Source organism: Manacus candei, unplaced genomic scaffold, assembly GCF_025592945.1.
Source record: "Manacus candei isolate 608988 ecotype Guabito, Panama unplaced genomic scaffold, ASM2559294v1 h1tg000065l, whole genome shotgun sequence".
NCBI classification, from domain to species: domain Eukaryota; kingdom Metazoa; phylum Chordata; class Aves; order Passeriformes; family Pipridae; genus Manacus; species Manacus candei.
In genome coordinates this window covers 1,625,569-1,649,930 of record NW_026138113.1, presented here as the reverse complement: position 1 = coordinate 1,649,930, position 24,362 = coordinate 1,625,569, and the positions used below count along the sequence as shown (strand labels likewise).

The 24,362-nt window shown below is 64.6% G+C and overlaps 4 protein-coding genes across 7 annotated transcripts; 1 reads left to right on the top strand and 3 right to left on the bottom strand.

The window, feature by feature from the left end:
- Positions 1-52: 52 nt before the first annotated feature.
- GAS8 (growth arrest specific 8) lies at positions 53-6,979 on the bottom strand. The gene is made up of 11 exons (XM_051805630.1): positions 6,864-6,979; positions 6,324-6,407; positions 5,158-5,355; positions 4,803-5,009; positions 4,440-4,494; positions 3,629-3,834; positions 3,254-3,421; positions 2,876-2,962; positions 1,738-1,947; positions 625-690; positions 53-387 (listed from the first exon to the last, which is right to left on the bottom strand). Exons 1-11 carry the CDS (start codon positions 6,864-6,866, stop codon positions 238-240), a joined length of 1,434 nt encoding a protein of 477 aa, XP_051661590.1. The 5' UTR covers positions 6,867-6,979; the 3' UTR covers positions 53-237.
- Positions 6,869-10,749, top strand: DBNDD1 (dysbindin domain containing 1; the record flags this gene model as incomplete). Its single annotated transcript, XM_051805684.1, has 5 exons — positions 6,869-7,464; positions 8,542-8,657; positions 9,599-9,745; positions 10,203-10,343; positions 10,433-10,749. Coding segments are annotated over 5 exons (1,170 nt in total), but the record flags the coding sequence as incomplete, so codon positions are not given.
- An 800-nt stretch (positions 10,750-11,549) lies between these two features.
- On the bottom strand, positions 11,550-16,329 carry DEF8 (differentially expressed in FDCP 8 homolog). Of its 4 annotated transcripts, none has more exons than XM_051805629.1 (12): positions 16,273-16,329; positions 15,369-15,484; positions 15,184-15,266; positions 14,953-15,102; positions 14,583-14,724; positions 14,346-14,510; positions 13,654-13,781; positions 13,177-13,290; positions 12,451-12,531; positions 12,211-12,351; positions 12,013-12,122; positions 11,550-11,935 (listed from the first exon to the last, which is right to left on the bottom strand). In XM_051805629.1, exons 2-12 carry the CDS (start codon positions 15,472-15,474, stop codon positions 11,833-11,835), a joined length of 1,323 nt encoding a protein of 440 aa, XP_051661589.1. In that variant the 5' UTR covers positions 15,475-15,484; positions 16,273-16,329; the 3' UTR covers positions 11,550-11,832. The 4 variants fall into 4 exon arrangements, with proteins under 4 accessions (XP_051661589.1, XP_051661588.1, XP_051661587.1 ...); XM_051805628.1 differs by having other exon boundaries at positions 15,369-15,487; positions 16,273-16,312; XM_051805627.1 differs by lacking the exon at positions 16,273-16,329 and having other exon boundaries at positions 12,211-12,300; positions 15,369-16,032.
- A 949-nt stretch (positions 16,330-17,278) lies between these two features.
- Positions 17,279-22,564, bottom strand: TUBB3 (tubulin beta 3 class III). Its single transcript, XM_051805525.1, has 5 exons — positions 21,555-22,564; positions 20,546-21,326; positions 19,789-19,897; positions 18,873-18,983; positions 17,279-18,571 (listed from the first exon to the last, which is right to left on the bottom strand). Exons 1-5 carry the CDS (start codon positions 22,493-22,495, stop codon positions 17,496-17,498), a joined length of 3,018 nt encoding a protein of 1,005 aa, XP_051661485.1. The 5' UTR covers positions 22,496-22,564; the 3' UTR covers positions 17,279-17,495.
- Between the last annotated feature and the right edge of the window lie 1,798 nt (positions 22,565-24,362).

The following is a 24,362-nucleotide window of genomic DNA, read 5'->3' as shown; positions in this document are numbered from 1 at the left end:
CCAAACACCACCATTTGTCTCAAAAAATCACCTTCTGGTTGGGGAGTGAAGGAGGGAGCCCCAGGGGCAGCCTGGTGTGGTTGGTGGGATGCCCAGAGCCCTCCAGCTGCATCATGGTTCCCCTGGAGAGGAGAGGGTCCCAAAGATGTTCACTGGGGTCTGTTTAATGGCACAGAGCAGGAACAGGGCACAGCCCCACTTCCAGTGTGCCAGTGGGACCCTCAGTGCTGGCCAGTGTCAGGTGGGCACCGAAACAAGTCCGGCAGGGCCCTGCCCCAGCTCCTGCCCTGGCAGGGGGAAGGCCAGTGGCTGGAAGCCCAGGTTGTCCAGGGGGATGCCGAAGGCCGTCAGCTTCGCCTCAAAGGTCTGCAGCATGTCATTGTGTGCCTGTAAGAGGAGGGTCCCCGTCAGCCCTCCACACCCCAGGGCAGGGGCTTCCTGTACCCCCTGGTCCTATTTCCATCCCCCATACCACAGACATGGAATCACAGAGTCGTTTGGGTTGGAAAAGGCCTCTAAGTCCAACCATTCCCCCGGTACTACCAAGGCCACCACTAACCCACAAGCCCAAGTGCCACATCCACACAGCTTTTAAATCCCTCCAGGATTCCTTCCCAACCTCACCTTGCAGACTCGGGCCAACTGGAGCTGCAGGTCCTGGATGGTGTCATTCTTGGAGTGGAGCACATCCTGTGGAAGGAGATAGGGTGTGAGGCCATGCTGTCCAGCCCCGGGGACATGGTGGCCATGCTGCAGGCGGGAGCAGTGTGGCACAGCACAAGGAGGAGCTGCAGCGCCAGCAGAGCATCCAGCAGCACAGCCTGGCAGGTGGCCACCACCCTGCCCCCTCCAACTGGCACTGCCAGGGACAGCCAGCTCCAGGCAGGGACAGGGACCTTCTGGATCAACACCACAGCCATCCCGGTCTGCTCTGCAGCACCTGTTACGGCAGCACCACCCTGCCACCACGGCACCAAGGGAATTACAGGGAGCCAGGCTCCCCAAGGCAGCTGAGCAGAGGAATTCGGGGACCCCAGCAGCTGCGGGAGAGCCCGACGCCATGACGCCATCCCAGGAATGTGTTTTCCTTCCACCTGCTGGGAGGTGACACATCTGCTGCCCATCCCACGGCCATGCTACCCATTCCCAGGGCACTCCAGAGCTTTCCCCCCAGTGGGGACCTGCATGGGGACAAGCGGGAGGGCACCGAGGCAGTGGAGCTGTCATTCCATGTCTGTGCCCGACCCACAGCCAGCGCTGCTCCCCAGCTCTGGCTGTGGCAGGCTGCAGGAATGTGGGTCTCTGGGCTCTTTGCAGATGTATTTTTAGCATGGCAGATGCCGCAGAGCCCCGGGATCCTGTCTGCACTGTCCCTTGTGGCCAGATGAGGTTCACTGGGTGCAACCCCTGTGCACAGAGCCCTCGGGAGCCACCGGACCCACCAGCAGTCAGCTGTGTGGCAGCATGGGGTGTTGGCAGTGCCGCAGGGCCTGGGGCCATGCTCCTCCAAACAGGCCCCATCTAGGGACAGATCAGTGCCAAACTCTGACACCCACACACTCCACTCCAGAGGCAGAGCCGAGTGCCCCGCGGCACTGCACATGGCCCTGGGAGTGCCAGTATGGAGTGACATGGCAGCTGGAGCCCCACAGGAAAGGGACTGGCACATTCTGGGGGCTGTGGGCACTCCACAGCAGGCTCTGCCCCCCAAAACCTGCCCTCGCCAGTCCCCAGTACCTTCAGCTTGTGTGAGACCAAGGACAGGGCGCTGGGGTCGAGGTTAGAGACTGCAACGACCTCGCCGAGCTCCACCTCCTTCTGCTCCAGGAGCCTGAGGAGTCCCTGCAGTTTCCGCTCCAGGAGCAGGTTCTTAAACCCCGTCTTCTGCTGCACCTCATTAATGGCTTTGGTGAACTTCTGGTAGAGCTCATCTCGCTCTGCCTGGACCTGCTCCAGGAGATGGCACAGCATGGTGTCACACCACCCTCAGGAACTCAGGGGGCACAGAGGGGCCTGCAGGAGCCTGACTGGGGTCTGCTTAATGGTGTGGAGCACAAACGAGGCAGCAAACTGGTCTGGCAGCTCAGCCCAGCCATTCCCCACAGCACCTGCAGCCCACAGGGAAGACAGGTGCTGCAGCACAGCTTCCTCCCTCCATGGTGCAGCACCTGTGCTTCTCCTTCCTCCTCCTCCTCCCCTCAAGGCAAGGGACACCACAACAGGCTCCCTTTGGCACTAATTCAGACTCCAGCAAGGGCCCCCCGGCAAAGGGGGGTCTCTCCTCTCCTCTCCTCCCCACAGCTGGCAGCAATCCCTGGCTCACAGCTAGTTAATAAGTGTCCTAATTGGGACACAGCCTCTCCTCCAAAGTCTATTTCTGAACGCTCTGAATCTGGCGCTGTCTTAATGATGGATTGTTAACGAGGCCTCGGATCAATGTTCATATTCCTGGGGATTTCTACGAATTGCAAATGAGCTCTCTCCTGCCTCAACAGATTTATCTGGGTTAGTGGGGGGGAGAACTCACTCTGCAGGGCTCATCCCAAGCCACCACGCCCCGACCAGCAGGGGAGCAACCCTGGAACGCCGGCAAGAGAGGCCCGTGGCAATCCCTCCCAGCTCTGCCCCACGCAGCCCCCGGTAGCCCAGGGGGCCCACTGGAGCGTGCACGATTGCTTAGCAAAGTACAAGGCCAGGCCTGTCTGCTGACCGTGGGAGAGGCTGGAGCTGGGAGCAGCTTTGTTGGGAGCAGCAGTTATCGCCCGGCTCGGGATTAGCTTTGGAAAGCCCTCGGCTAAGCACAGGCGCTGCTAAGCCCCCACGCCCTGTGGTTTGGAGAGGGAAAGGGATGTCCAGCCCTGCCTGCAGCTCTCACCTTACTGAACCGCTGCTCCAGCACCTCGTGTTCCCACTGAAGGTCCTTCAGTTCCTTCTGGGTGACTTTCAGACGGGCTTTGGAGTTCTGTGAGCAGGAAGGGAGCATTAAGAAGCACGTGATTGTCTGGGAACTGTTTGGATGTGTTCTAGGAAGGGAGGAGAGTGAGCAGCAGAGAAAACCAGGCCAACCCCACACCAACCTCTCTGCAGCGAGGGCTACTCTGATCTCTCTCTGGATCCCCATCTGAGATCCCACAAACACACAGCTAAGCGGAATGGGATTCACTTTGCCCAGCAATCCCAGCACACTGAGTGGCAGAGGCCACTGCTTTCCCCCCAGGAACGAGCCCAGGAAAGGATTGGGCTGGCCACGCACCATCAGGATCTCCTTGTCCTTATCATAGCGAGCCAACTTCTTCTGCAGCTCAGCCACCTGCTCCTGGGCCTGTTGCAGTGGCTCCGTCAGCTCCTTGTTCTGCAGCAGCACATCTGTCTTCTCCTTTTCCAAGACAATCTCCTTCTTTCTCATCTCCTCCACCTGCTCCTGTTCTTAGGAACACGAGTGCTGGCTCCTGAGAGCTGCCCAGCCCCTCAGAGACCCACCCCCACCCTCAGGACACCCTCCCTGCTCATGTGACTATGTTCAGCCCACCAGCAGCAACCACATCAACACCTGGGAACTGCCAAATCCAGGTGACACCCTGGCAGGAGTGGTCCCTGGGTGGAGGGGTGGCACAGGGATAGGCAGTACCTTCAAGAGGCTGATGAGTGACATGTTTTTGGCAGTGATATCATTGTAGTAGTTCTTGATGTCACCAAAAGCCCCCTCATGTTTCCCCATCAACTCGCTGATCTGCTGGTTCTTCCTCTCCTCCAGCTCATGGATCTCTGTCTTCCTCCGCAGGTCCATCTCCTCCCGCAGCGCCTGCATCTTCCTGTTGTACTTGGCATCCATCTCTGGGGGGCACAGGGGGGCTGGGTGAGGGGGGGCCTCCTGCAGACCCCATGCCCCAGCTCCTGTGCCGCCACATCGGCATCGAGACCCTTGTGGGGCCCGGGGAGGGCTGAGCCCAGGAATGACATCCTTGGAAAGAGGGCATGGAAAAGCCCCAAGTGAGCCTGTCACAACCTGAAATGTCCCCTGAGGAGGACACTGGAGTGAGGACACAGCAAAGGCTCCTCCAGACATCCCACCCCACAGGAGAAGGGCTGGCACTGCCACAGCACAGGGAACCGGGGAGGGGAAATGGCCAGAGCTGGGGGAAAACTGGCTGGAACTGGGGAAGAAAAGTGACCAAAATGGGGAGGGGAGAAAAAACAGCCAGAACTGGAGGGCAAACTGGACAGATTTGGGGAGGAAACTGGACAGAAGTGATTGGGAAAAACAGCTGGAACTTGAGGGACAACTGGCCAGAACTGAGGGGAAAAAACAGTCAGAACTAGGACAGAAAAAATTGCCAGAATTGGAGGGAACCCCCAGTCCACATGCGCTCGAGGTGCTGCTCAGAAGCCCAGAGCAACTCTCCCCATCCTGCTCCTGCAGGTTCTGCCTCTCCTCTGACCTTTGGCCTGTGCCTCGAAGTCGCTACGCAGCCGGGCCATCTCCTCCTCGTGTTTCTGTAAGGGAGAAGCTCCATCTTAGAGGAGAGAACCAAATCATGAGTCAGCCCACCCCCAGGGATTCCCTCCTGCTCCCTGGGAAAGGATTCTGATCCCAATGTTGGTGCAAACAGTGGCTTGGAGGTTCTCCAGCTGCTCTCACAGCTCCCTGCTGCAGGAGAGGGGTCATCCCAGAATCCCTCCTCCCCATTCCTGGACCAGAAACCCCACCCCATGGAGCGAACCAGGGAGGCAGGATCCTGCCCCTGCTCCCACCCTGTGGCTGAGGTGCCTCACAGGTGGCTCCAGCCTGGTCAGGGACGTACCAGGCAGAGGTTTGTCACCGCTGCCTCATTGGCCAACTCCTGCTCCTTCAATTTGATGTTCAAGGAGCGCTTTTCTTTCCACAGCTCCTGCTCCTGGTCCCAGTGATCCTTCTGGGCCCGCTTCAGGGACAGGATTCCCTCTGCCTTCAGCTCTGTCAGGGTCTCCTGCTGCTCATGCAACAGGTGCTTCACCTTCTGCTTGTACACCTAAGGACAGGCCAGAGACTGGGTGAAGGGTTCAGCAGGAGACACCTGAAGCTGGGATGCTGGCAAGACATTCCCAGCTCCTCCTCCTCTTCCCCTTCTTCTCCTAATCAGAGCTGCTCAAGGCTCGCATGGAGCCCTTCTCCCCCACCTTGATCTCCACTTGGTGCCGCTCCTCTGCCTCCTCCATCTCCTGGTCCCGGCTCCGCAGCTCCGCTTTCTTCTCCTCCAGCTCCCGGCGGGTGATGTCCCAGCAGCTCTGAATCCTGTTACACTCCAGCTGGAAAGAATTCCGCTCCTGCCGCTCCCGGTCCAGCTCCTCCCGGAGACGCTGGACGTGCTGCAGCAGCTGCACAGCCGAGAGGAAGAAACAGGTAAGGCAGAGGGGAGGCCTCAGACACGTGCCTCTGGAGACTCCATGTCCCAAACCTGGCAGGACATGGTGGTTGTCATTGGGATAGAGCAGGGGAGGTCCCTGACTGAACCCAACAGCCTCTGGAAAAGGAATCACAAAACCTCATCCCACTTCCAGCAGCCTGCAACAGGGTTCTGGGCTCACAATATCCAGTAACACCATTCTCAGGTGTCTAAATACTCCTGGATCATGGAATTGTTTGAGTTGGAAAAGCCTCTAAGATTAAGTCCAACCATTCCCCCAACACTGCCAAGGCCACCACTAAACCATGTACCCAAGTGCCACATCTACATGACTCTTAAATCCTCCCAGGGATGGGGACTCCACCACAGCACTGGGCAGCTGTGCCAGGTCTGGACACAGCCCTTTCCATGAAGAATTTTTCCCAATATTCAACCTAAACCTGCCCTGGTGCAACTTGAGTCTGTTTCTTTTGGTCCTGTCCCTTGTTCCCTGGGAGCAGAGCGTGACTCCCACCTGGCTCCACTCTCCTGTCAGGGAGTTGCAGACAGCGAGAAGGTCCCCCCCGAGCCTCCTTTTCTCCAGGCTGAGCCCGCCTCAGCTGCTCCTGGTGTTCCAGACCCTTCCCCAGCTCCGTTCCCTTTCCTGGACACGCTCCAGCCCCTCTTTCTTGCCATGAGTGGCCCAGAACTGACCCCAGGACTGGATGTGCCTCAGCAGTGCTCAGCACACAGGGCAGGAGAGCAGAGGGTGGGATGAGGTGGCTGCTCTTTCCAGGAACAGCAAGAACGCCCCTCCCCAGCCCAGACAGGCATCAGGCAGTGACACAAACCCCGGCTGCTCGTCTCTGTCACCCTCTGCCACCTGTTGTCCCCAGAGTCAGGCCAGGCGCCACACAGGGGTTCCAATAGCTGTTCTTGGTGGCCTGGGGAATCTCTCACCTGCTCCTTGCTCATGTCCTCCAGGTCCAAGGCATCCACCACTGCCGGACCTTTCCCTTTAGTCGATCCTTTCTTTTTGGGTGCCTGAGAAGCCAAACGCAGGAGGTGACTGGGTGAGAGGGAAGCCGTGCTGCTCAGGTCCACCGTGCCAGCCCCGGAGCATCCCTGCTCTCACGGCAGGAACGGGGCCAGAGCAGTGACACGGAGCCGGAGGCCCCGCGAGGAGGCTGGAAGCCTCTGGGACCACCCAGGACCTCCGTGGTTCATGTGACACTGCTGCCGGCTCAGGTCCACAAAACACCTGTACCCAAAGTAATAGCTCAGAGGCGTCACCGCAGCGCTGGGAACGGCGCCGAGGGGCTCTGTACCCTCCCCGGGAGCGGAGCGGGCCGGGGCCCCCAGCCCTCGGGGCTCGGGCCAAGCCCGACCGAGGCAGGCCGGGCCCCACTGCTCCCCCCTGTCCGCACCCCCGGCTCCAGGGGACCCTTCAGCAGCCGCCCTGGTTCTTTCCCCCGGGCCTGGGCCCTGGCCCGCTCTCACCATGGCGGCGGCCGCTGGCGCCGCGGTCTCCCGGCAACGGTCAGGCAGGTGTCGCGAGAGGAAAGTTAAATCTCGCGAGAATTGCGCTGCGGACGGACACGCCCCCTAGCAACGCCACGCTCCGCCCTGGCAACGGGGGCGGGGCCGGCGGGGGATCCTGGGCGGGATCGACGGGACCCCGGGGCCGCCGGGGGGAATCGGGGGAGTTCGGGGGAATCGGGGGGACCGGGCGGATCGGGGGGGTCCCGCTGTGCCCGGCACAGTCCCGTCCACCCCTGCGCCAACCTCCGCGCCCTGGGCTGCCCCTGCAGCTGGAGTCCCCCGGCTCCGCTCCCGCACCCTGGGGATTCCCGCGGCACACCTGGTCCCCTGTGCCCCCCCGCTCTCCCCGGTCCCCCCCGCGCCCTCCCCTGTCCCCCTCCTGCCTCCCGCCCATCCCGGTGTCGCCGCCCATCCCGGTGTCCCCGCCCCGGTGTCCCCGCCCCCGCCGCGGCGGACAGGACCGTGCGGGCTGCGGGCTGGCACCGGGCCCGCCCCGCCCAGCACCGGCACCGGCTCCGGACCCGGCCCATGGCGGCTCCGGCAGCGGCCGCCACCGCAGGTGAGGGCGGGGGCCCGGGGAGGCGGCACGGACCGGAGCGCCCATCACCGTGGAACCGGGCCGGGCCCCGCGGGGCGTGCGGGGGGAGCACAAGGAGATGTAGGGCGGGAGTGCAAGAGAGAGAGTGCAAGGGGAGGGGGTGCCGGGGGGGGCATTGGGGGGCACAGGGGAGCATAGGGCCGTGCTGAGGGTGCCCGGCTGCAGGGGTGGGGGGCTGTGGGGTGGGGGGGCCTGGGCGGGACACGGGGGGTCTGTGCATGGAGAATCTGGGATGGGGGGGAACAGAGGGATACTCAGAATACAAGGTGCTGTCCAGGGGGTCTGAGGGAGCACTGGACTGCCCTGGGGACATGAGGGGCACTAGGATGCTCACAGGATATAGGGGTGCAGTGGGGTGCCCGTGGGTGCAGTGGGGTACCCAGGAGGTGTGGTAGAGTGTCCAGAAGGTCAGACAGAGTAATGGGGTGCACTGGGGACCTGGGGTTGCAATGGGGTGCCAAGGTAATGTGGGGGGACAGTGGGATGCCAGGGGTGTAGAAGAGCAGTGGGGAGCCCGGAGGGTGTGGGGGTGCAGTGGGGTGCTCACAGGACTTGAGGGTGCAGTAGGGTGCTCACAGGACATGGGGTAGCAGTGGGGTACCCAGGGGACATGGGCAGCAGTGGGGTGCCCGGAAGACACCCCACACAGCTGTGCTAGTGCCTGTGTGCAGAGGTGCTCAGGGACAGGGAGGTAGCCATGCCAGTGGAGCTGGGGGGGGGCCCGGTGTTCGAGGGGGGGCTGCACCTGGTGACAGAGGCGGTGCCAGGGCTCCCCTGCACCCCCGTCCCTCCCGCCTGTGCCTGTGCCCCGCACATGGCTGTGCCGTGGCTGCCGGCGTGGGGTAGCCCCGGCTGTGGCACCGGGAGCACTGGGGGCACCAGGCCTTGGGGGGACAGTGCCACCGGCACAGGCTGCAGGTTCTGTGCGGTGCCCGGTGCCATGGGGTGCTAGTACCAGTGGCTGCCCGGCTCTGCGGTTGCCGTGAGTCAGCACACGGTGTGCGGGAGAGATCCTTGATCCATCCTCGCTCCCGCCAGGCAGCCGGTGAGCCCAGGCCGGAGCGGGTGGTGTGGCCGGTGGCACGGCCGGTGGCGCAGCGGGACCATGCAGGCAGAGGCCAGAGGGGAATTCCGCGGCCGGGACCAGCGCCCTGGTGGGTGGAGGCGTAGTGGGGATCAGGGGAGCTGTGCTCCTTACCGTGACACCAAGGCTGGGCACCGTGTGGGCTAGGGTGGTAGGAGCGGGCAGCCCCCGTGTCCCCCCTGGGAGCGGTCTTCCCAGCCCTGGGGTGGGGTGGGGACCCAGTTTCCCAGCTGGAGAGAAGGTGCCAGCAGCACGGGGTGCACAGTCCCACCCTGGGGGTCAGGATGTGGCAGAGCTGGTGTTGGAGCAGGGGCTGTTGTTCTGCCGATCTCCCGCAGCTCCATGTGCCAGGAGCAGGAACCCAACACCCCATAACGTCCCTTTTCCTGTCGGGCTGGGGGGCTCTGTCCCTGCCCTGCTGTCAGAATCCTGGGGAGAGGGAGACAATGCCCGTCCCTGTGCCGTGTCACCCTGCACCATGGCCGGTGGTAGCATGGCCCAGTGGTGGCACATGGTGCCAGGGAGCCAGCACTGACCTCGGGGAGAAACAGGGGACAGGGTGGTGTGTCCCCTGGTGTTGCCCTGGGCACACAGGCTCCTCCTGACTTCAGTGCCCACTGAGCCCCAAGGCACTACTGTGCCACCACCTTGTGCCACAACCACGGGCTGTGCTACCACTGTGTGCCATGACCCTGTGCCATGACCATGTGCCACGGCCACGGCCGCCTTGTCCCCACTGGCTCTTCCCGGTGACAATCCCAGCACAATCCGCCCTTGTCCGGGCCCCGGCACAGGCTGCGCTTTGTCTCGCCGACACAAAGGGGCTGCGCGGGGAGGGGGCGTGGGGCGGGGAGTGGGGGCTGCCAGCTGCCGGCATGAGACTCCTGGGCAGCTCTGCCTGTCCCCCCGGCCCTCCCGGGGGTCCCACTCCCCCTGGCCCCTCGGCTGGGCACCCCATGGGGGCCCCCGAGGGAGCTGCGGTCACCAATGTGGCAGGTGCTGGTGTGGCAGAGCTCGGCAAGGAGCCGCTGGCCCTGGAGCGCCCAGCGGGGACCCCCACCCACGGGCCAGCCCAGGAGACCCCTCGAGTCCCCCCAGAAGAGCAGGGTGGCATCCCTATCCCCAGCGCTGGCCTGCTGCAGGTCACTGAGCGTCGACGTGAGTGTGGCCCTGTGTGGGGTCCCTGCTTGTCCCCAGAGACAATGCTGTCCCTGACACCCCCTGCCAGCCCCTGGGGTCCCTGCCTGTCGCTGGGGTTTCTGCCTGCCCCTGGTTCCCTGCCTGTCCACAGCACTCTCTGCCTGCTCCCGGGATCTCCTGCCTGTCTCTGGCATCCTTTGCCAGCCCCTGGGCTCTCCTGTGTGCCCCTCAGGTCCCCTGCCAGCCCCTGGGGTCCCTGCCTGTCCCTGTGGTCTCTGCCAGCCCCTGGGGTCCCTTCCTGTCCCTGGGGTCCCCTGCCAGCCCCCAGCCAGTTGTGGCTCCCACCAAGCTCCTCACCCCCCCAGCTCCCTGGGCCCCCAAACACCAGACCCCCGACCCCTTCATCCCTCGCCCACCCCGTGGGCAATAGTGGTGGGTCTCCAGCCTCTCCTCTCCCCCCCCCCGGTGCCCGCAGAGCCCCTGAGCAGCGTGTCCTCGCTGGAGGTGCACTTCGACCTGCTGGACCTGACGGAGCTGACGGACATGTCGGACCAGGAGCTAGCCGAGGTCTTCGCCGACTCCGACGAGGAGAACGCGGCCGGAGAGACTCCCGGCGGTGAGCGGGGGGCCCGGGGCCGCCGGTCCCGCCCTGTCCGCCCGTTCCGGCCCGTCCCTGACCGCCCGCCCACCCCGTCCGTCCCGCAGGGCTGCAGCCGCCGCCGGTGCCGCGGGCCGGGTACCTGCGCTCGCCCTCCTGGACCCGTGCGCGGGAGCAGGGCCGCGACAAGAAGCACCTGAGTGACCCCGAGCTGCCGTCGGGACCCCCGGGACCCCCGGACGCCTTCCTGCCTGCCGAGCGCCCGCGGGAGCCGTAGGGACAGGACCTGCTGGAGGACACCGGGACACGCCGGTGCTGCTCCCGTCGGTACCGATGGAGCCCGTCCCCGGGCGCAGGACTCCCGTTAGCCCGCCCGGAGGGCAGAGACGGCCACAGCCCCGCGCGGGGAGGCACTGGGGCCGCCCACAGCCGGTCACCCGCGGCCTCGGGGGGGGGGACTCGTTCGGCCCCGCCGGGCCCCGGGGGCGGCACGGCTCCGGTTGCCGGGAGCGGCGGGTGGGGCAGGACGGGACGGGTCGAACGGCCCAGCCCGGCCCGACGGAGCGCGGCCGGTGCCGGTGCCGGCCCGGTTCTGATGTAGCAGCGCTGTGATCCGGTAAAACCGACCGACCGACACACCGCCGGCCTCTGCCCGTCTGCGCCGTGGTCGGGGGGCAAACGGGAGGGGTTGGGGTCACGGGGCACCCCGGGAGCATCGCGGGGGGAGAGAGGGTCGGCTGGTGCCGAGACAGCGCGGCCGCAGCCCCTCCCGGTGAGCGAGAGACTGGCGGTGACCGCGGCACATCCCCGATAACGCCACACAACGCAACTCCACCCCACCGGGCGGCGCTGGACCGGGGACCGGCCCGGTGCGGGGTCGGTCCCGGTGTTCGCTCCGCCCCGCGGGAGCTTCAGCCCCTCCGCTGCCCCCCGACGCCGGCCCGAAGCAGAAACACGAATGCTGAGTTGCGCAAAGAGGCTCGTTAATGCTACAGGAAACACCGGGAGGGAAGGGGGAGACACCGGCCCCGCGCCGCGCCCGGTCCCCCCTATCCCGCAACTTCCTTGGGGTTCGGCCCCGTTAACGGCGGTGCTGGGGGGAGATCGGATCCCAGTAGTGTGTGTGTGTGGGCTCTGTCCGGTCCCGGGGCTAGCCCTCCTGGCAGCACCCACTGCCCCGCGACAACGGAGCACCGATCCCTGCCTGCACCCCATCCCTGCCCGCACCCCGGTTCCACACAGGGACGGCAGGAGCCGCTGTGGCGCCTTAACTAGATCCCAGTTAACCAGATCCCGGCTCCTCCGGCAGGGGTCCCCATTTTCCCAGGAACAGCTGGGGTCCAGCTGTGCCCCCTGGCAGCACTGCCGTTCCCACAGGCAGAGGGTCCCGGAGCCAGGGCCATCCCAGTACCCAAACCGGCATGGAGCTGATTGTGTCTGTCCCAGGGTCCTGTAGTGGGTGGGGAACAGCTGTGGGGCTGAGCCCCTCCATGAGGTCAAACCCTCCTCAGGGCTCTCCCTCCGTGCCAGAGTCTTGGAACAGGGATTGCTTCCGCAGGCTCAGCCGGGCACACCGGGGACAGGTGGTGGAATTGTCATAGTAGCAGTCCCTGGAGGGGAGGGGACAGTGCCATGTCACCCCCATGCCACCCCCGTGTGCCCCCGTCCCACCCTGGTGTGTTGGTACCTGTGGAACACGGCAGAGCAGTCGGCACAGACCGAGGTGTGGCTGTCGAAGGGGAAGAGCACGTCACCCTCCCGGCACAGCTCACACACGAATCCCTTGGCCTGGCAGCGCTGGGGGAGCAGGAGACAATGGTGACCCCACCAGTCACCCACCAGCCCCACGGGGGTCTCCTGGCTCTGCCCCATGGCACGGGCTTACCTCGCAGTCCAGCTTGATGTGCTTGGCAAAGAGTGTGTGGATCTCGGTGAGGGAGCAGCCCAGGCGCCCGGCCTCGATGTCGATCAGGTCCTGCAGCGAGTACATCTCATCATTCTCCACGAAGTGCTGCCGGTCCTGCAGCTGCGGAGGACAGGTCACTGTGACTATCACCATTGTGTGACTGTCACCGATGCACCTGGTCCTGGCCCCCTGTGGCCCCCCAGCACCCCCGGGCCTGACCTGCAGCAGCAGCCGTGCCTCCATCGCCTCCTTGCAGGTGATGAAGTAGGGCTTCATCAGCAGGATGTCCTGGCGCAGCTTCTGCGAGGCACAGGGCAGGATGGGGTGGGATGGGAATGGGATGAAAATGGGGACAGGAATGGGGATGGGTGCGGACAGGGATGGGACAAGGACAGGAAAAGGGTGGCAGCAGGAGTAGGATGGGGATGGGGTGAGGATGAGATGGGGATGGTGTGGGAATGGGACACGATGGGAATGGGGATTGGGACGGGAGTGGGATGGGAATGGGGACAGGGATGGGATGGGAATAGGTACAGGAATGGGGACAAGAATGGGAACATGAATGAGGACAGAGATGGGATTGGAATGGGGACAGGGATGGGAACAGGAATGAGGACAGGGATGGGACAGGAATAGGACCAAGACAGGGAAAAGGGCAGTGGCAGGAGCAGGATGAGGACGGGGACAGGGTTGGGAATGGGATGGGGACGGGATGGAGATAGGAGCATGACAAGACCAAATTGGGTCAAGTTCATCCCTGTAGCAGTCTGGGCATCCTCTGCCCCAAACCCCCCACCTCATCTTGCTTTCCCTCTGTGGGACTCAGCAGGAGCCACCAGGGTCCCCCCACCTCCTGCTCACCCCACGCTTCCTCCACAGTTTCACCCCTAGCCCCCGTGGGGTGTCCCCTGCCCCTTGGGGTGTCTCCTTGGATCCAGCACTCACCCGGATCTCTACCAGCTCCTCCACGTAGTTGAACAGCAGTGGGTTGATCTCCCGCAGCTTCAGCACCGGCCGTGACACCATCAGTGCCAGGTACCTCATACTGCACCGTGACACCTGCCACCACCACCGGGGCACCGTCACCCCCGGCACCCACCAGCCCTGCCGCCACCACTCCAGGGACCCCTGGCAGGGACCCATTGCAGGGACACAGCCCTGAGGACATGGCCCAACCCAAGTGATCTCTACCCAGGGACCCCCATAGTCAGGACATGTCTCCATGACGTGGCCTCCCAAGTGACCTCTACCAAGGGACATCGCCCCCAGGGACCCCCATGACAAGGCACACAGCCCCCCAAGTCACCTCTACCCATGGATGCAGCTCCCAGGGACCCCCACGACCAGGCCCCCCAAGTAACCACTACCCAGAGCCATGGCCCCATGACCCCCTGGGGTGCCCCCACCCTCTGCCAGGGGCACCTTGCGGGGCTCGAAGTCCCAGTTGTGGATGGCACGGGCGGGCACCACAGCCAGGTCGTTCCAGTGGCAGCTGGAGCAGTAGTAGAGGCCGGTGTAGTCGCACTGTCGAGCCTCGCTGGGCACCCCCCCTGTGGTGGCACGGGGCTGGCACAGGGCTGGCACCAGCACCACCCTGCTCCCTGTTTGTCCCACACCATGTGTGCCCCTGGGACACTCACCAGCACCCAGGGACATGGTGGGGCCACAATGTCACCTTCTCCAGCTCCCTATGGCTCCCAGCCCCACATAGCCCTCGGAGTCCCCACTTTCAGCTCTCCCCAGCCTCACACACCTCCCACCCACAGCACCTCAGCCCCAGGCAGCCCTGGCCCCCCCTTCCCCGCAGCTCCACAGAGCCCCCAAGGGAGCCCAGCCCCACACAACTCCCAGCTCCCCCCAGCCCCACAGAGCCCCTAGCTACCCCTAGCCAAGCCCCTGAGTCCCTAGTTCCCCTCAACCCCTCCAGCCCCCTCAGCTCAACCCCTCAGCCCCCAGCCCCACAGAGCCTCCAGCTCCCCCCAGGCCCACAGAGCCCCCAGCTCAGTCCAGCCCCTCCAGTTCTCTCCAACCCCACACACTCCCCAGCCCCAAGAGCCCCCAGCTCCCCCCAGCCCCATCCAGCCCCCAGCCCCTCTGGTGGTGTGGGGGCTCACGGAGAGAGATGGGGGCACGGCACTCGGCACAGCGGTAGTCCTGGCTGTCCAGCCCGCTCTCGGGGCAGATGCTGAGCTGGTACTCGGCGCGGTGGCTCACCTGGGCCCGCACGCATGGCCGGCTCACCAGCGGCAGGCACTTGCTGTGGCACCGGTAGTAGCAGCCTGGGGGACATGGGAGGATGTCAGTGTAGGGATAGGGGGGACAGGGACACAGAGGGGGTGTCCCAAACCCACCTGTGCAGGTGTACCAGGTCTGGATGAGCCCCCAGATGATGGTGCTGCACTTGTCACACATCTGCTTGACGCTCTTGCTCTTCTCCTTGTAGAAGCGATGTTCCAGGACCACACGGATGTTGGGCTCGTCCTCACCGGGGTCCTGCAGGGTGGAAAGGAGGAGGCAGAGAATCACAGAACTGTGGAATGGTTTGGGTTGGAAGGGATCTCAAAGCCCATTCAGTCCCCCCCTGCCATGGGCAAGGACACCTTCCCCTAGACCAGGTTGCTCCAAGCCCCATTCAGTCTGGCCTGGAGCACTTCCAGGGATAGGGGGATCAGCATGGCCCCCCCAGCAATGGAGGCCCCCCAGGCCCAGTCCCAGTCCCACCTTCAGCTCCTGCAGCTTGAGGCGGAGGTGGATGAGCCGGACCACGGCATCCTTCTGCCGCTCCGAGTGCTCGGGCAGTGCCAGAATCACCCGCTTGCACTCCTCAATGGCCCGGCGCAGCTGTGGCACGTCCGATGCCAGGATCAGCCCCTGTAGCCACCACCAGAGGAGGCGGAGGGTGAGTTGAGCTCCCCAAACCCTCCCCATCCCCACAGTGCCCACCCCACTCACCACAGGGCGGGAGAAGTGGTCCTCGGCCAGCCCCAGGTCCAGGGCGCCCTCAGGGTCCCCTGGGGTGGGATCCGGCTGCTGGGCTGCAAAGTGGGGTACCATGGGGGGGCTGAGCACACCCCAGAATAGGGGGATACCATGGTGGGGCTGGGCCCCGCTGCCCACTCCAGTGAGTCAGCACCCACCTGGGACAGGGGATTCTCCGTCGGGGCGCTCTGGCTGCTCGGGGGTCTTGTTGAAGGGGTTGAGGTGGGCCTGGCGGAAGCGGGCCAGCCGCTCGTCCGACGCCATTGTTACCGTCCTGCTGGGGGACAGTGTCAGGGTGACACTGGCACCAGCCCCCCACCTCAGCCACACCCCACCAGCACCGGCACCAACACTGTCACTGACACCCCGGCACTGACACCCCGATACCATCACCCTCTCACAGGCACTTGCACCCTATCACCAGCACCCACACCCTGGCACCATCACAATCACCCCATCACAGGCACCGATACTGCCTCAACGGCCCCAACGCTGTCACCAACATCCTGTCACCAGCACCGACATCCCAGCACCGACATCCCAGCACCAGCGCTGACACCGTCACCAACACCATGTCACCGGCACTGATACCCTGGCACTGGCACCGACACATCGTCACGGGCACCGACGTCCCTCACCGGCACTAACACACTGTCACCAGCACCGTCACTGATACCCCAGCACCGACATCTCCTCACCGGCACTGACACCCACCGATAGCCCGGCACTGGCACCGACAACGGCACCGACACCCTGTCACCAGCACTGACACCCCAGGACCGTCACCGACACCCCGCTTCTGGCATCAACACTCCGTCCCCGCGGACAGACCCGTTCCTCCGCCTCCCACGCGCGTGCCCCCGCCCTGCCCCGCCGCCACCGCCCGCCTCGGCCGACGGTCACTCCGTATCCGCACCGTCCCCGGCCCCCCGCGGGCCCCGCTGTCCCCGCGCTGTCCCCGCGCTGTCCCCGCGCTGTCCCCGCGCTGTCCCCCCCCGACCCCGCGGAGCCCCCGCGCACCCCCGCCCGCCCGCCAGGGGGCAGCGCCCCTTCCCCGCTCACCGCGCGCGCAGCCGCGCCTGCCCGCGCGCTCCGCCCCGACACGATCGCCCCGCCCCGCCGGGGCCACGCCCACAGAGCTCCCCGCCCACCTATGGCCCCGCCCCGCCGCGCTGCTGCCTCCTGCCGGCCGGCGGACCAAGCGGCACCGCGCCCGTCCGGGCGGGGCCGCGCCGGACCCGCTCTGTGCCCGCCCCTACAGCCCCCACTCCCACGGTGACACCCGCTCTGTGCCCGCCCCTACAGCCCCCACTCCCACGGTGACACCCGCGCTGTGCCCACCCCCACAGCCCCCACTCCCACGGCGACACCCGCTCTGTGCCCAGCCCCACAGTGACACCTGCACTGTCCCCAGCCCCACACTCCCCAGCCCCGCTGTTCCCATCCCTACAGCGACATCTGCATTATCCCTTTTAGATCTCCCTGAAACCTCCAGCCCCATTGTACCCATCCCTACAGCTTCCATCCCCCCAGCCCCCAGCCCCATCATCTCTTGTCCCTACAGCCTCCATTCACAGAGCCCCTTGTCCCTATAGTCCCCAGCCCCATCATCTGGTGGTCCCCAGAGCCAGGGTGCTCAGGTCTGGGGGTGCCTCAGGTCTCTCACAACTTGGCACATGCTCCCTGTGGGAGCACCTTGGGGTCTGCACCCCCACCACAGCTTGGGGGACAAAGGACTAACTCTGTCCCGGCACAGGGAGGCAGATGCCACCCTCCACTCCCTCCCATCATGGAGAAAGGTGACAGTGGGGACAAAGGCACCATCCTCCTCGGTGGTACCTTCACCCCCAGATCTTGGGGGGTTGAACCTGTGGGGCAGGAAGGTGGGGGGCAGTGCACAACCCGGGGGTGCCCATGGGCTGACACAGGTGGACACAGGGGCATTGTCATGGCTTAGGTATGGGGGGTTCTCCAACCGCCCCCCTCCTGTGGGAATGGCTGAGGGGACTGAGCAGTGGGGGTGTCCTCTGTCCCCCTTCCCAGGAGTACAGACAGGTATTACCTGGACAGCAATAAATTTATTAAGTATTCAAAAAAAATAATAGACACGAACCAGTAAAAAACGAAAAGGGGGGGAGGCGGGACGGAGGGGTGGGGAGCCGAGCTGGCTCAGGGGGACAGGGGGCAAGACACACTGAGGGGACGGCAGGGGGGGCACCACCCGGGGGGTGCAGCAGCGCGAAGCCAGGGGGGCCGCGGGCAGCGTCGGGGGGTGGCGTCAGGCATCACTTGGCACCCTGTGCCTCCGACTCCTCCTCGTCGTCCTCATACATCTCACCCTCCTCCTCAGCTGTGGCATCCTGGTACTGCTGGTACTCAGACACCAGGTCATTCATGTTGCTCTCGGCCTCGGTGAACTCCATCTCATCCATGCCCTCACCTGTGTACCAGTGTAGGAAGGCTTTGCGGCGGAACATGGCTGTGAACTGCTCTGAGATGCGCTTGAAGAGCTCCTGGATGGCTGTGCTGTTCCCGATGAAGGTGGAGGACATCTTCAGCCCCCGCGGTGGGATGTCACACACAGCCACCTTGACATTGTTGGGGATCCACTCTACAAAGTAGGAGCTGTTCTTGCTCTGGATGGCCAACATCTGCTCGTCCACCTCCTTCATGGACATGCGGCCACGGAAGACAGTGGCCACGGTGAGGTAGCGGCCATGGCGGGGGTCGCAGGCAGCCATCATGTTCTTGGCATCGAACATCTGCTGGGTGAGCTCGGGCACGGTGAGGGCACGGTACTGCTGGCTGCCGCGTGCTGTCAGAGGGGCAAAGCCCGGCATGAAGAAGTGGAGACGCGGGAAGGGCACCATGTTGACAGCCAGCTTGCGGAGGTCAGCGTTGAGCTGGCCAGGGAAGCGCAGGGAGGTGGTGACACCGCTCATGGTAGCTGAAACGAGGTGGTTTAGGTCACCATAGGTGGGGGTGGCCAGTTTGAGGGTGCGGAAGCAGATGTCGTAGAGCGCCTCATTGTCGATGCAGTAGGTCTCATCCGTGTTCTCCACCAGCTGGTGGATGGAGAGCGTGGCATTGTAGGGCTCCACCACCGTGTCCGACACCTTGGGGGACGGCACCACGCTGAAGGTGTTCATGATGCGGTCGGGGTACTCCTCCCGTACCTTGCTGATGAGCAGGGTGCCCATGCCCGAGCCTGTGCCCCCACCCAGCGAGTGGGTCAGCTGGAAGCCCTGCAGGCAGTCGCAGTTCTCACACTCCTTCCGCACCACATCCAGCACGGAGTCCACCAGCTCGGCCCCCTCCGTGTAGTGCCCCTTTGCCCAGTTGTTCCCGGCACCGCTCTGCCCTGGGAAAAGAGGCTCCGATTGCCATTGGCTCCCCACACCCTCGCCAGAGGGCTCTGGGGAGGGGATCCGGGCTGGGACCGGGTGCTGCCGCCGGCAGCACCGGGAGATCTGACGCCGGGGTGGGGTGGGAAGTGGGAACCGCAGAGGTTTGGCGGTGTGCCGGAGGTGCCAGGCCCTGCGGCGCGGGAGGGGAGTGCCTGCTGAATGCCCCAGGGATGGCAACAGGTCGGGCGGGGCAGGGGACTCAGGGGACTGGAGGGGACACGGGGGCAGTGTCCTCCTCCCTCCTCAGGGACCTACCAAAGATGAAGTTGTCCGGGCGGAAGAGGTGGCCGAAGGCGCCTGAGCGCACGCTGTCCATCGTCCCTGGCTCCAGGTCCACCAGGATGGCACGAGGCACATACTTGTGAGCTGAGAGAGACCCCGTGAAGGGAGGGTATCTGCTGCCACCCCACCCCAACCCCCAGGGGTGTCTCCCAGCACCCTGTGGGGTCCCATGGGGCTGGGCACACAGATTGTGTCCCCCCACAAATCACAGGGTCTCATGGAGTGGATGCATGTCTCAAGCCCCACCCAAACCACAGGGCCACATGTCTGCCCCCCCGGCCCCCAACCCCCTGGGGTGGGAGCATGTGTCATGTCATATCTCCCCCCACACAACAGGGTCCTACAAGGTGGGTGCAAGTGTTGCCCTCCCTCCAAACCACAGGGTCCCATGGGGCTGTGTGCACATGTCATGGCCCCCCCCACACCACAGGGTCCCACAGGGATGTGTGCATATGTTATGCTCCCCCCCAAATCACAAAGTCCTATGGGGCTGCATGCACATGTGCACTCTGCCTCCCCCAAACCACAGGGTCTGACGAGGTGGGTGTGCACCAGGGTCTGACTGGGGTAAAGGTGTTGCGTGTGTCCCCACCCCGTAAATCACAGGGTCCAATGGGGTGGGTGTACATCTTGTTCCCCTCCCAAACCACAGGGTTCCATGGAACTGGGTGCACATGACTCCCCTCCTACAACCCTGCAAACCACAGGGTCTCATGGGGTGGGTGCCCTCCTAGACCCCCATGGGGTGGGTACCTCTATCTCCTCCCCCTCCCTGCCCCAACAGTCCCAGCTCCTGCTGCACTGGGGGGTCAGACTCGGGTGCCCCTCTGCAGCCCAGGGTGGGGAATCCAGGCTGCCCTTCCAGGGGGTGCAGGGGGGAGTCGCTTACAAGAGGCCTCATTGTAGTAGACACTGATGCGCTCGAGCTGCAGGTCCGAGTCCCCCACGTAGTTGCCACTGGGGTCGATGCCATGTTCATCGCTGATCACCTCCCAGAACTGGGAAGGACAGGGGGCTCAGCAGGGTGGGGTACACTGAGACACCCCAAAAACCCCGGGCAAGGCAGGGAGCAGCGGGATCCCCCCATCCCTGGCCAGGACTGGGCAGAGCAGTGGACACTGGGACGCCACAAACACCCAAATCCCTGAGCAGGGTGTGGTAGGGGCATTAGGATCCCCCAAACCCTGGTCAGGGCTCAGCGGGGCGGGGGACACTGGGATTCCCCAAGCCCTGGTCAGGGCGTGGCAGGGGCATTGAGACCCCCAAACCCTGGCCAAGGCAGAGCAGGGTGCACCAGCACCTCCCAAACCCCGGGAGGGGCTCAGCAGGGCGAGTGGCACCGGGAACCCCCAACCCCCAGTCAGGGCGGGGCAGAGGTACCGGGATCCCCCAAATCCCGGTTAGGACTCAGCAGGGCGAGTGGCACCGGGACCCCCCAAGCCCCGGGTGGGGCGCGGCTCCGGGAGGGCGCTGTCCGCGGTGCTGACGGACAAAGGCGGGGGGCGGGGGGCGCGGGAGGGGGCGGGGCGCTTTGTCCTCCCGGTGCGGCGGGAGCGGGGGGAGGGCAGGGAAGGGGAGGGCGAGCCGGTCTTTGTCCGCCGCCCGGCTCCGCCGCGGCGGGCGGGGCGGGGCGGCGCCGCCGTTACCTTGGCGCCGATCTGGTTGCCGCATTGCCCCGCCTGGATGTGGACGATCTCCCTCATGGTGCGGCCGGGCCGGAGCGGAGCGGGACGGGAGCGGGCAGGGGCCAGGAGCGGAGCGGCACCGGAGCAGAGCGGCACCGGGAGCGCGGGGGGCGGACCCGCCGCCGCCACCGCCTTTATAGGCGCCCGCCGCCGCACCGAGCCGGCCGCTGACGTCACCGCCCCCCGCAGCCAATCAGCGGCCGCCGCCGCAGCGCTGCAACAGCCCTGCGGCACCGGCACCGCCCGGGCCGCCACGCCCGGCCACGCCCACGGCCACGCCCACGGCCACGCCACGCCGCGGCGGAGCGGGGAGCCCCGGCACCGCGGGGGGCACGGCCAGGGGGCACCCCCTGCACCCACCGGGAGCGGGGACACCCCGGGACCCATGGGGGCATCCTGGGACCGCGCAACATCGTCGAGAGCATCCTGGGGCTGCGGCGGCGGCAGCGGCGGTGGCGGGGCGGAGGGGACATGCACACGGGACACCCCCCAAACTGCGTCCCATAACGGGGAGATAGGGACAAGACATGGAGAGGCCAACCCGAGTGGTCGGGTCGCCGGGAGCCCCCGCGGCATCGGGGACAGGGCCGGTGCCGGTGCCGGGGTGGGCGGCGGCGGGCGCGGCCCGAGAACAAAGACGACAGGGATGGGCCCTTTGTCCGGGGGCGGCCAGGGCCGCCCCCCGCGTGGAAACCAGCCTCCCGCCGCCCTGCCGGTTCCTCCCGGTCCCAGCCGGTCCCCACTGGGAGCAACTGAGCCGGGAATAGGCAGGGAGGGGCCGTCCCCCTCGGGGCTGCCCGGGGCTGCCCGATGCCAGCCATAGCGTCACTGCAAAGAGCCTTTATTGGGAACCGCGAGCTGCGAGCCCGGACGGGGGCATCCCGCGGCTCATCCCATCCATTCACCAGTCCATCCATCCGTCCGTTTCGGGGCGGGGATGGCCGTGCCGGTACCACGTCCCGCTGCCTACCAGGAGCATGTCACCACCTCCCGCAGCGTCCGTCGGAGCTCTTGGCTCCGGAAGGCATAGATGAGGGGATCAATCACCGAGTTACAGATGATGAGGATGAGAAAGAGGTTGAAGTAACTGAAGAAGCAGGTGCAGAAGGGGTTGGTGGGGCAGATGACAATAAGGATGAGGTGGAAGAAGAAGGGCCCCCAGCAGATGAAGAAGACCCCCAGGAGGATGGTGAGGGTGACAGCGCCCTTCAGGCTGCCACCGTGGTGGGCAGTGGGAGGCTTCTGCTGGCTGGAGATGCTGTGGAGGTGGTGGCGGGCCAGGGCAAACATGTGTATGTAGAGCACCAGCATGAGGATCAGCATGAAGAGGAAGAAGCTGATGAGGCAGAGGAGGATGGTGTTGCTGTGGTAGTAGGTGATGAGGACGGTGCTGGAGACGGTGCTGGCCAGCCAGATGCTGGCCATGGTCACCACAGCCCTCTGCAGCGTCATGATGCTGTGGTAGCGCAGGGCGTAGAAGATGGTGATGTAGCGGTCGACAGCGATGACCCCCAGGAAGGAGAGGGAGGACACAACAGAGCTGCAGATGAGCATGTCGATGACGTTGTCCATGTGGCGGACAATGCTGGGGCGCATCACCAGCACCCCATGCTCCAGCAGCAGCATGAAGAGCATCTCCGCCAGGTTGCTGATGCTCACCAGCATGTCAGACACCGCCAGGCAGCAGATGAAGTAGTAGGTGGGTGAGTGCAGGTTTCTGTTCTTCAGGATGGCGGCCACTACCAGCAGGTTCTCCACCAGGCTCACCAGCCCAAGTGCCAGAAACAGCTCATTGGGAATGTCCAGCCCCTGGCACCAGCCGCTGCTGGCTCCGACCGTGGTGTTGCTCTGGTTGCCCTCGCTGGCGTTCCAGGGCTCGCGCAGCAGACGCAGGGGGGCCAGTGTCGACATGGCCCCTTTCTCAGCCCCGGGGCACTCTGTGGCACCCACACACCCCTCGAGCCCCTGTTGTGCCCCGCCAGTGCTCCTGTGGCACCCGGCAGCAAGGCCGAGGGGACACAGAGGAACTGAGGATGGGAGGTGTGGGGTGTGCCGGGGGTGTCGCGTGCCCGCCGGGACCCCCCGGCGTGGCGGCCACTCTCTGTGCCAGCGCTGCCCCACGTCCTACGCCTGCCGGCCCAGGGTGCTGGGAAGAAAGGGCCCTTTCTCTGCCCCATTTTAAAGCCGACTCTCGTGGCTCCTCCTCCCGAGGAGGGTGGGCATCTGCATGACGGTGGCACCATGGCAGCGAGTGGGGCCACTGCCAAGGCCGGGGCTGCCAGACCTCCAGGATGGCCCTGGTGGACGTGACTGCTTGGGGTCACCATGTGCCCAGGAGTCATAAATGCCCTGGGAGGGTCCATGCATCCCCGGGGTCATGCACCGTGGGGGGCTGTGTGCCATAGGGGTCCTCTGTGCCCTGGGGGGACGAGGCACCTCGAGTCTCCATGTGTCCTGGGGTCCTACGTATGCTGGAGGCACTCTGAGGGACTGTGTGACTTGAGGGGTCCCATGTGCCCTGCAGGCCTGTATGTCCTACAGGGGTTCATGTGCCCTGGGGGTCATCAATACACCCTGGGGTGTCCACACACCCTGGGGACCCCCATGGGACCCTGCCCACTGCAGGAACCAAGCTGCCCCACACATTAGGATTGGGAGGGATCCCAGCTCCAGAGCCCCGGGGAAGGTGTTTCGCCATGGGGCAGGCGTGGGATCCGATATGAATCATCAAAGACATGATTAAATGGGACACTGTAGAGCCTGGTGCCACAGGGATCCCAGGCAGGCGGGGGGGGACACAGACCCCATCTGACCATCATGTGCCTTGGGTCCGTGTTGATGCCTGGAGCTGCTCGGCTGCCAAAGAGTCATTCACAGCTCCATGAAAGGCTGATCCCACGGTTATCCACTTCCGTTGGGAAGCCCTTCCCTCCAGCATGGATGAAAATGGTTCAGCTGGATACACTGGGAATGGGGTCCTGTGCTGCCACAGTGCCAAGCTACAGGGATTAGGACACCACGGGATTTGCATGTGCCAGTGGGGAACAGAGCTGTGATGGGCTGGCTTGAGATCTGGGGTTTGCACCCAGCCAACCTACCCTGGCTCCATCCCCTAGGGAGAAAACACAGCAGAAACAAGGACTTAATCCACATATTCACCATTACTCGGCAAAAAAGAGGAAAAAGCTTTGTGGGAACAAAGATGAGTTAAGGTTTGAGTGTGGCTGACCTCAAACCTGGCTCTGCAAGGTGAAGGTGGGGAAATAAAGGATGGAGAAACAAAGAGGGGGGATGATTTCTGCTACAAACACGATTAAAAAGCTGGAAAAGCTGATCAATGCACAATTCTAGTGGCATAGGGCACTCCAAGACCTTTGGAAGGGTCAGTGTGGTGAGAGGGTGCAGAGTGTTTTGTGGAGGGAAGGAAGCTGCAGGAAGCACAAAGGAGCTGGAGGAGAGGGCAAAGAAATCCCTCTGGGAATTAAGGACAATAGCCAGAAGAATGGGGAGGGGAATGGGATGGGAATTGTGTGTGGAAGAGGCCAGAAGGGGACTAAAGCTGCCATGGGGACAAGGGACAGCTGCTGTCAATTAGCTCGGACATGCTCAGATAGTCCTTGTCCCCTGTTGAGAGAGAGGAGAGATGCCCAGGGAGGCAGCTCCCCTCCCTGGACAGGGCTCATCCCTGTGCATTCAACTCCCCTCCCTGGACAGGGCTCATCCCTGTGCATTCAACCCCCCTCCCTGGACAGGGCCATCCCAGGGATTCAGCTGCCAT

What these genes read in the sequence shown, in the direction of transcription:
- DEF8 (XM_051805626.1), bottom strand. Translation starts at nt 15,600, where the DNA reads ATGGTATCGGGGTGTCAGTGCCGGGGTGTCAGTGACAGTGTTGGTGCC. An exon ending in AGGAGCTGGTAGAGATCCGG is followed by an intron (nt 12,532 to 13,176) that starts GTGAGTGCTGGA and finishes TGTGCCTCGCAG; the next exon opens with AAGCTGCGCCAGGACATCCT. An exon ending in ACATCAAGCTGGACTGCGAG is followed by an intron (nt 12,123 to 12,210) that starts GTAAGCCCGTGC and finishes CTGCTCCCCCAG; the next exon opens with CGCTGCCAGGCCAAGGGATT.
- TUBB3 (XM_051805525.1), bottom strand. Translation starts at nt 22,495, where the DNA reads ATGTCGACACTGGCCCCCCTGCGTCTGCTGCGCGAGCCCTGGAACGCC. An exon ending in GCAACCAGATCGGCGCCAAG is followed by an intron (nt 19,898 to 20,545) that starts GTAACGGCGGCG and finishes TGTCCTTCCCAG; the next exon opens with TTCTGGGAGGTGATCAGCGA. An exon ending in CCCGGACAACTTCATCTTTG is followed by an intron (nt 18,572 to 18,872) that starts GTAGGTCCCTGA and finishes CTCTTTTCCCAG; the next exon opens with GGCAGAGCGGTGCCGGGAAC.
- GAS8 (XM_051805630.1), bottom strand. An exon ending in CTTCGAGGCACAGGCCAAAG is followed by an intron (nt 3,835 to 4,439) that starts GTCAGAGGAGAG and finishes TGTGCCCCCCAG; the next exon opens with AGATGGATGCCAAGTACAAC. An exon ending in CACTCATCAGCCTCTTGAAG is followed by an intron (nt 3,422 to 3,628) that starts GTACTGCCTATC and finishes TCCTAAGAACAG; the next exon opens with GAGCAGGTGGAGGAGATGAG.